The sequence below is a fragment of the Toxotes jaculatrix genome, chromosome 4, assembly GCF_017976425.1.
Source record: "Toxotes jaculatrix isolate fToxJac2 chromosome 4, fToxJac2.pri, whole genome shotgun sequence".
NCBI classification, from domain to species: domain Eukaryota; kingdom Metazoa; phylum Chordata; class Actinopteri; family Toxotidae; genus Toxotes; species Toxotes jaculatrix.
The window spans coordinates 17293283-17302436 of record NC_054397.1 but is presented as its reverse complement, the minus strand read 5'-3'; the positions used below and the strand labels follow the sequence as shown (position 1 = coordinate 17302436).

The window sequence follows — 9154 nt, the reverse complement described above, 5'->3', positions numbered from 1 at the left end:
TGAATTTCAACCAAAGGTTTTCACCACTGTAAAGTTCACATTTTTCTCCTTGTCAGTTATCATTTGTACATGGGTCACACCAGTCTGACCCATGTACAAATCCTGAGATTGCAATAAATACTCTGAAGCACTTTTTGCAAATTCTGTTACAACCAGGTTACAAAGACTTGGACCCATATGTAGACTCTGAGAATCAGAGATATAATCAAAAGACAACTGAACAGCGCCCCCCCCCCCCCCCCCCCCCCCCCCCCCAAAAAAAGTCTCTTTTAATCCAGACCTTTAAACAGGTGGGATCAGTTGCAATGTTGTTGTGGTTTTCAGGAACTATCAGGAACTATCAGCTCTCATTTAAAATTGAAGTCCTGTTTGATTAGACATTATGCTCGTTCTTTGTTGTCTTGTGCTGGGGGCGTACCGCCTCCTGCTGGTGAATGAGTATAATGCAAGCAATGATGATGGAGCATGTGAGCTTTCACACTACAGTGACTTCACAGACACCTTTTTTTGGACTGAACTGGATTTAAAGGATTGCTGTCATGTGCATGTGGTCATCTGCATACAATTCATCATATTGTATCTATTTTTACAGTATGTGTACTGCTGTGCAGTGTGTGGTTGCCAGCTATGTTGGACAGCTATGATTAGTTAATAAATGCACTGAACATTTCTGTTTGCTCTGTAGCTTCCCGTCACCCACTCCTGACTTTATCACAGTGAGATCTTGCACTCCCTTTTCTTTCTGTCTCTTTGTTTGTCTCACTGAAACAATCACTTCTTATCCATGGGCATAAAAAGTGGGAAAGACGTGTGAGGTGTCAGAATAATTCAAAACAAACATGCAATTAGCATCAGAGATGTTTAATGCAGCCAATCATGTGATTTATTTGACTGACCATGCCCCTAGCACTCAGTACATGATCTTTCCCCTGCTATGGTCAGGATTTGAAACCAAGAGATAAATATCAAATGAACACAAATTTAAAGGACATGGCATTATGGAGAAGTTACAGCCTTTGAGATATTTGAAATATTGTGGAACAAATGAGGCAGATTTTTATGCACATATATGAGTAATTTAACTTGTCATTGAAGTACTGTATTATACTTCTGATAGAAAGGATAATAAAATATAAACTATTAGTTGTATACGTTGTGTATTTTCCACATGTACAACTTTCAGAAAAGCAAAGTCGTACATACCTTTAAAGAAATTCAGGTTTGTCATAAACCTGTGCTTGAAAACAGTTTTGTTCATCTTTGTTTTGTTTTTTGTTGCCCTAATCGTGTTTTTCTGTGCTTGTAAATTTATATTTGTAACATGCAAACATTTTAAAGTAAGACAGACAAAAGATAATTTTACAATTTATTTATTTATTTATTTTTTTAAATTGTATGCATTTCTAATGGTTAATTAAGCAAACCTTATTTGAAGCAATCTTCCATAAAGTAAAGTTAAATGGATTTATCTTAATGGAGGTAAAATCTTACTTATAATGATATAATGATAAAGGTAAACAGATTGAAATTCAGTCATTGTATGAGGTCAGCTCATGAGGAAACATTCACTTAGCAATCAATCAAAACGTGTGTTATACTCTTCATTATTGTATTCATTTTTTTCCAAGCAAAGCAGTGACCTTTTGTTAGAAAGTATGTGGCCACGTTCCTGCACCACAGTCATAACATCCACACAACATCCACCCAAAGATGACAAATCTGAAAACACTGTTTACAATTACTATGATGTGCATGTCCACATGAGCATATTCAGGTTCTTTTTCTGAAGCTGTAAGTCCACACTGACACACAAAGAAAAAAAGGTAAATCTCTTCAAAATCATGCAAATTGGCCAACATCTTGTCTTTGTCAGGTCACAGGAGTAACACTAGATAGTACAAGAGCAAATGGAGACTTGATTGGTCTTGATAAATGCTTCCTGTTATCTAAAATTATCAGCAATTTTTTGCACTGGGGAAATAATTTGCTTGTCTAACCCATCACCATTGCCTTACATCACCTTATTCTTCATTTTTTTCCAAGCAAAGCAGTGACTTTAGTTGGACTTTTGTTAGAATGTATGTGGCCACGTTCCTGCACCACAGTCATAACATCCACCCAAAGATGACAAATCTGAAAACACTGTTTACAATTAAAATGATGTGCATGTCCACATGAGCATATTCAGGTTCTTTTTCTGAAGCTGTAAGTCCACACTGACACACAAAGAAAAAAAGGTAAATCTCTTCAAAATCATGCAAAACAGCCAACATCTTGTAAGGAATGGGACAGACAGGTAGATTTCTTTGTCAGGTCACAGGAGTAACACTGGATAGTACAAGAGCATAAAATGGAGACTTGATTGGTCTTGATAAATCTTCCTGTTATGTAAAGTGATCAGCAATTTTTGCACTGGGGAAATAATTTGCTTGTCTAACCCATCACCATTGCTCATAGATCAAACTAAAAGAATAAATACAGATCAGTGACAACATTGCGTGATTGGCAGCATCGACATGGTGAGAGATCAGGTGACAGGAAAGTTGTCCCTTATTCTTTACTTAGGATAGGATAGGAACTTTATTGTCACTTGCACAGAAGTACAGGCGAAATTTCGTTAAGGAGTATAGCCTCCGGGCCGCAGCAAAATGTTTGCGCCGCCACAAGTGCATCTGTGCAGGAATTTGTTATTATATCTGAAAAGATAATTTCCCCTCCCAAATGCATCATTTTCCACATGAATAATGTGGGCTTACTGTGGATGCGAGACCAAAGTGGAAAGAAAAATAGGTGTTTTTCATTGTAGCTGTCTTAGTATGGATGTAGTTTCACTGACACTTGTTTAAAAAGAAAAAGGTATTGTCCTGAGTCGAACATAAACGTGTGATAAGTTTGGAGGCTGAGTTATGGAAGCACTTTCTTTTCACAGACCCACAGGATTTGTTCGTCACATGGTCTATCATTCCAGCTCTCTACAGTTCCGTAATACTTCAATTCTACACAGTCTTCTTCTCTGGATTCAAAGCTGTTGGGCTCACCACTCGCCCAGTAGCTGAAACCCAAACACAAACAATACTTTGTGAAGAACACAACCCAAAATACATTTGAATGGCCAAGTCGAACTGCAACGCAGTATCAGTTCAAATGTAATGTATCAGAGGCAGTCTTTTGTTGACTATGATGTCATTTTTTAACACAAGAAAATTTAAAGCTTTTGCTGAGAGGCTGAAAAAAATGTGCAAACCTTGTTGTCAGTGGAGTCCCATCAACCCATTTCCACATCCCTTCTGTCTCTCTGTCAGTGAGTCCAATCCACATTCTATCCTTCACTTGTTCTGCGAAATCCTTTTTATAGACAGAAACAATTATAAACATATTTTTGAATTTAAGCAAATTTTAATCTATCCACAAATAGACATACTGTACCTGTTCTTCTTTGCTGTTGATAATCATCAGGTCTGCACCTCGTTGCAGGCAGTCATTTCTACTTTCTTCCCAGTTTTTATTGATAGAAGAAATATAATAGACACTGCCACTGAAATATACCCATCCTTGTTGTAAACGGTTAACTGTGAATGAGAAAAACAAATGTTTAATATCTGATGAAGAATTAACAAGAAATCTATGCATGAAAGAACAGAAAGATAATATAGAACAGGGTTTTATTTAGTGCATTTCTGGTTTTACACACTTTTACATGTCATTATTTATTTAACAAAAATTAAGCCAAAATGCAGAAGCCAGGTGTGAAAAACTAAGTACATACCATGAATCAACACCTTGCAGAACCACTAATAACTTGAGGTGATCATTTTCTGTGCGATTTTAGCAGTCTCTCATACTGTTGTGGAGGAATTTTGGCCCATTCTTCTTTACAACGTTGCTTCAGTTCATTGATGTTTGAGGGCATTTGTTTATGCACAGCTCTCTTAGGCTCCTGCTACAACATTTCAACCAGGTTGAGGTCTGGACTTTGACCTGACTATTCCAACACCTTGATTCTTTTCTTTTACAGCCATTCTTTTGCAGATTTTCTGATGTCCTTAAAATCGTTGTCATGTTGCATGACCCAATTGCGGCCAAGCTTTGGCTGTCAGACAGATGTCTTCACATTTGACTCTAGAATGCTTTGATATACTGAGGAGTTTATGGTCAATGACTACAAGGTGCCTGGGTCCTGTGGCTGCAAAACAAGCACAAACGATCATGTCTCCACCACAGTACTTGACAGTTGGTATGAGGTGTTTGTGCTAATATCTCCACTTTGGTCTCATCTGTCCAAAGGACATTGTTCCTGAAGACTTGTCGTTTGTTCAGATTCAACTTTGCAACTTTGCTACCACATTCTTTTTAGAGAGCAGAGGCTTTCTCCTGGCAACTGTTCCAAACAAGCCATACTTGTTCAGTCTTTTTCTAATTATACTGTCATGAACTGTAACATTTCACATGCTAACTGAGGCCTGTAGAGTCCTTGATGTAGCCCTTGGGTTTATTGAAATTTCTCTGAGCATTGCACGGTCTGACCTTGGTATGAATTTGCTGGGATGTCCACTCCTGGGAAAATTAGTAACTGTTTTGAATGTTTCCTACATATGAATCAACTTTCTCACTATACCTTGATGGACTTCAGATTGTTTGGAAATGGCCTTATAACCCCTCCAAGACTGATGGGCAGCAACAATTGCTTCTCTAAAATCATTGCTGATGTCTTTCCTCCTCAGGAAAGACATCAGTGGGTGACAGGTGACAGGTAAACAGTGTGTTACACTGTTTAATATCTGAAGAATTAACAAGAAATCTATGCATGAAAGAACAGAAAGATAATATAGAACAGGCTTGCAGCCAAGTCACATAGACATTGAGAGAATCAATGAATGATTTATTATCACTTATCAGTCATATCCTAACAAGATCAAAACCTGGTTAAAACTTCTGCAATGAATCTACACCACAGGTTAGGCGTACGTCTCTACAGCCTTTTCCGTTTTCCATTTAAGTTTCAAACCGCCGGTCAAACAGGACCTTTAGAAGCGTGTCTCTGTTTGGCCAAGCAAATCTGATTTTTTTCAGACACTATGATATGCAAGCATCACTTCCAGGGCAAGACCAGTTGACTGGGACAGTAGCACATAACAAGGCAGCAAATCAAACTCTCCTGCTGTTCGATCTGCCAATCATGGATCAGCCAGTGCGAAAGATAAAGTCACACAGATACAGGTCAGGAGCTTCAGTTAATGTTCACATCAACATACTCCACTTTGAATACAAACCTTTGTTATTGGTGCAGATTCATCTTCACACTTACCTAAATCAGTCAGCTTCCTCTTCAGCTCATCTCTTTCTTCAGTCAGGACTTTGTATCTGGCCTCTATGTAAATGGTAAATGGTATATGGTATATGGACTGAATTTATTTAGGGCATTTCTGGCACTTTTCACTCAAAGCAATTTTACACTACAAGCTTTTTACAAACACACACACACACACACACACACACACACACACACACACACACACACACACACACACACACACACACACACACACAAAGACACACAACAGATTTCACTGTGTCATTATTTATTCATCAACAATTAAGCCAAAATGCAGAAGCCTGGTGTGAAAAACGTTTTAGATGTGTTAACACTGCTATAACTGCTTTTATAGAGGCGGTCACACTTGGCTGAGGGTTTTTTGTTTGTTTGTTTGTTTGTTTTTTAAATAAATAAATAATGACATGGTAAAATGTGTTGTGTAGTTGTCTGAGGTTGTTGTTACCTAATTGAAAGAACTGAAAGAGGCTTAACTTTCTTTTTCACATGACTGTATATATATACACATATATATACATATATGACAGTATATCTATCTGTGTGTGTGCACATACTGTATGTATTCCACTTAAATACAAACCCTTTTTATTGGTGCAGATTCATTGTCACACTTACCAAAATCAGTCAGGTTCCTCTTCAGCTCATCTTTTTCTCTGGTCAGGTTGTAGCGGGTGGCCTCTATTTCTTGTGTCATATTATGAGTTATGGCTTAAAGAGTAAAAAGAGATCTATCAGCTGCAGCAGAGAGTTGTAACTGTATATGGTTATGATCAGCCCCTAGGGTGGCTGTTTGAACTCCTTCCGGTCTGTTTGAACTCTGTTTTGGACTTTTGTTGAACTTGTTATGGACTTTGTTGGACCTTTTGGATTATTTTCCTGGACTCTCTGGTCTGTTCAGCCCTCAGTAAGTTTTTTGGATTTTTGTTTAAATCATTATGGACCTTTTGGGCTTTGGAGAACTCCTGTTTGAAGAGTTTGAAATTCTGATTTTTGTGCACCTGTTCCTGCCTTTGGTAGTATTTCCTGTTTTATTTTGTGTATCTGTCCTACGCTACTTCCTGTCATTGTCTTGTTTCCCCACCTTTGTTGATTGTCTGCCCCACCCTAATGTGAATCACCTGTGGCCAATTACCCTTTGTGTATATAAGTATCACTGATCGCTTGTCTCTTTGTCAGTTTGTCTGTAGTCAAATCTGAGTCTGAGTTCCTGCCCAAATTTGTCCCTGCTGTGTTATTGTCCCTGTGGTTGTGTTTCTATCTGAGCCCCTGTAAGCTCCTTGGATCCTGCTTGTGTTTACTGGATTCTGGACTGCCAGTGACTTTAGATTCAGTAAAATGACATTATCATTATCTGTCAATCTAGTGGTTTCTGCATTTTGGTCTGTCCCTCGTGTTCTTGGCAGCAGCCCCCATAACATATATAACGGAAATGGTTTTTGCATCCTTTTAGATCCAAGCCATGATTGTAGCAGTAGTTTTTTACTTACCAAAGTTGATCCTCTTCAGATTGTCTATCTCTTCAGTCAGGTTTTTACATCTGGCCTCAGTATTTGCTACAGAAAGTGGGGTGTGACATTTTAATAATTAATTTCATGCCCTCAACCTACTGTTAGATGTTTGTCATACTGACAAGCAGTGCACACATTGTGTTGTCGGATAATCCCACTGCACTAAACACCTGGTGCTAAAAGGAGTCTACAGGCAGACTGTGTAAGAGAACAATGTGTTTCGAACTGTTTCAGACTCTACAGTTCATTTCCTTACATTATTGCTTAAGAGCTTACATACAGCTGCAAACCAGACAACTGTTTCATTATGTCAAAGGAAACTACAGCTTTACTGGCCAATAAGAAGGTCTACTGACTGAACATTGTGACTTGGGTTTACTCCACTTTAATGGCAAACAATATGAAGAAAGAAGAAATGCAACCCAATTCATTAAAAGAAGAAGCTGAAACAAGTAATTCTTCCTCGATCTCAGTGTCCAGGTCAGTGTCCTTACTTGAGCTTATGTGACCTTGTACAGTGACACTCTGCTGCAATGTGCAATGTCTCAGAGAGGCACACGCATACCTCAACCTGCTGGTCCCTCCCTGACAGAGAACAGGCCACTCAGCTGAGAGCCATACAACTCATGCTATATCCAGAAAGCTCTTGGGACAAGTGATCACTGGAAAAGAAGCAATTAGAGGCAACTCACAAAGACCAAGGCGCAGAGAAATATTGAGAGCAGCTTGTAGGATGCACAGGAATCCAAAGCTCACAGCAACCAGTCTGTAGAGTTTTCCTCCTGCATGCAGAACAAAAACACAGACTGAGAACTGACACACAACTGACACATACACACATCTTGATTTACTGCCTGACTCTGGGCACCTTTAGCCAGCACTGAAGCTATTTTGGCATGTGTATTTTTCCCTGCTAACACTGATGTTTTTTATGATGTATATGTCTCAGTTGCAGATTAATAATGTACCAAGGTAGAAGGACAGGAAATTTTGAAACAAGCAGTGAGAAAAGTGATGAGGGGTGGCTAAATCTGTTATAGAAGCCCTGGTTAGCTTCTTTGGACTGCCAAAGATTATTAACAATATTATAAAATAATTGTTGAATTGTGCTGTCTCACCAGGCACCGCTGAAGTCGCTTCACCCTCTTCACCCTCTTCACCCTCTTCAACAGAGCAGGTCTGTAAGGCATCACTCCTGGCTAAACCATCCATTCTGAGTTCAAATTCCTCTCTATTGTCTCCATTTGCCATATTTTACTGACCAGAGAGTTATGAACCGTTGCAGACCAAGTTTTCTTAGGGCTGCGCTAATCTGTGGTCTGTTTCTTTATCTTATGTGTTTCTGACAGCTTGCACAGCAAGTCACTGTTCTTCCTGATTTCTTTAGTAAGTTATTTTTAGTCTTGAATTTCAACCAAAGGTTTTCACCACTGTCAAGTTCACATTTTTCTCCTTGTCAGTTATCATTTGTACATGGGTCACACCAGTCTGACCCATTTACAAATCCTGAGATTGCAATAAATACTCTGATAGAAGCACTTTTTGCAAATTCTGTTACAACCAGGTTACAAAGACTTGGACCCATATGTAGACTCTGAGAATCAGAGATATAATCAAAAGACAACTGAATAGCGCCCCCCCCCCCCCCCCCCCCCCAAAAAAAAAAGTCTCTTTTAATCCAGACCTTTAAACAGGTGGGATCAGTTGCAATGTTGTTGTGGTTTTCAGGAACTATCGGGAACTATCAGCTCTCATTTAAAATTGAAGTCCTGTTTGATTGGACATTATGCTCGTTCTTGGTTTCCGGAAGTGTCCTGTGCTGGGGGCGTACCGCCTCCTGCTGGTGAATGAGTATAATGCAAGCAATGATGATGGAGCATGTGAGCTTTCACACTACAGTGACTTCACAGACACTTTTTTTTGGACTGAATTGGATTTAAAGGATTAAAGGATTGCTGTCATGTACATGTGGTCATCTGCATACGATTCATCATCATATTGTATCTATTTTTACAGTATATGTACTGCTGTGCAGTGTGTGGTTGCCAGCTATGTTGGACAGCTATGATTAGAGTTAACAAATGCACTGAACATTTCTGTTTGCTCTGTAGCTTCCCGTCACCCACTCCTGACTTTATCACAGTGAGATCTTGCACTCCCTTTTCTTTCTGTCTCTCTGTTTGTCTCACTGAAACAATCACTTCTTATCCATGGGCATAAAAAGTGGGAAAGACGTGTGAGGTGTCAGAATAATTCAAAACAAACATGCAATTAGCATCAGAGATGTTTAATGCAGCCAATCATGTGATTTATT

The 9154-nt window shown here is 39.0% G+C and overlaps 2 protein-coding genes across 3 annotated transcripts in view; both read right to left on the bottom strand.

Moving 5' to 3' along the window:
• Positions 1-9154, bottom strand: part of LOC121180672 (CD209 antigen-like protein E) — a 45474-nt gene that overhangs the window by 19268 nt on the left and 17052 nt on the right. The gene's annotated exons all lie outside the window — the stretch shown is intronic.
• On the bottom strand, positions 1403-8383 carry LOC121180671 (CD209 antigen-like protein C). Its single transcript, XM_041036270.1, has 8 exons — positions 7959-8383; positions 7533-7622; positions 6820-6885; positions 5948-6040; positions 5306-5368; positions 3427-3569; positions 3245-3345; positions 1403-3052 (listed from the first exon to the last, which is right to left on the bottom strand). Exons 1-8 carry the CDS (start codon positions 8089-8091, stop codon positions 2905-2907), a joined length of 837 nt encoding a protein of 278 aa, XP_040892204.1. The 5' UTR covers positions 8092-8383; the 3' UTR covers positions 1403-2904.

Bases quoted from the DNA above. Each gene is read 5' to 3' on its own strand.
- LOC121180671 (XM_041036270.1), bottom strand. From the start codon at position 8,091: ATGGCAAATGGAGACAATAGAGAGGAATTTGAACTCAGAATGGATGGT. The intron at 6,886-7,532 runs GTGAGTTGCCTC...CACTTTCTGTAG, and splicing joins TTCTCTGCGCCTTGGTCTTT to CAAATACTGAGGCCAGATGT. The intron at 6,041-6,819 runs GTAAGTAAAAAA...TTACTCTTTAAG, and splicing joins TCTGAAGAGGATCAACTTTG to CCATAACTCATAATATGACA.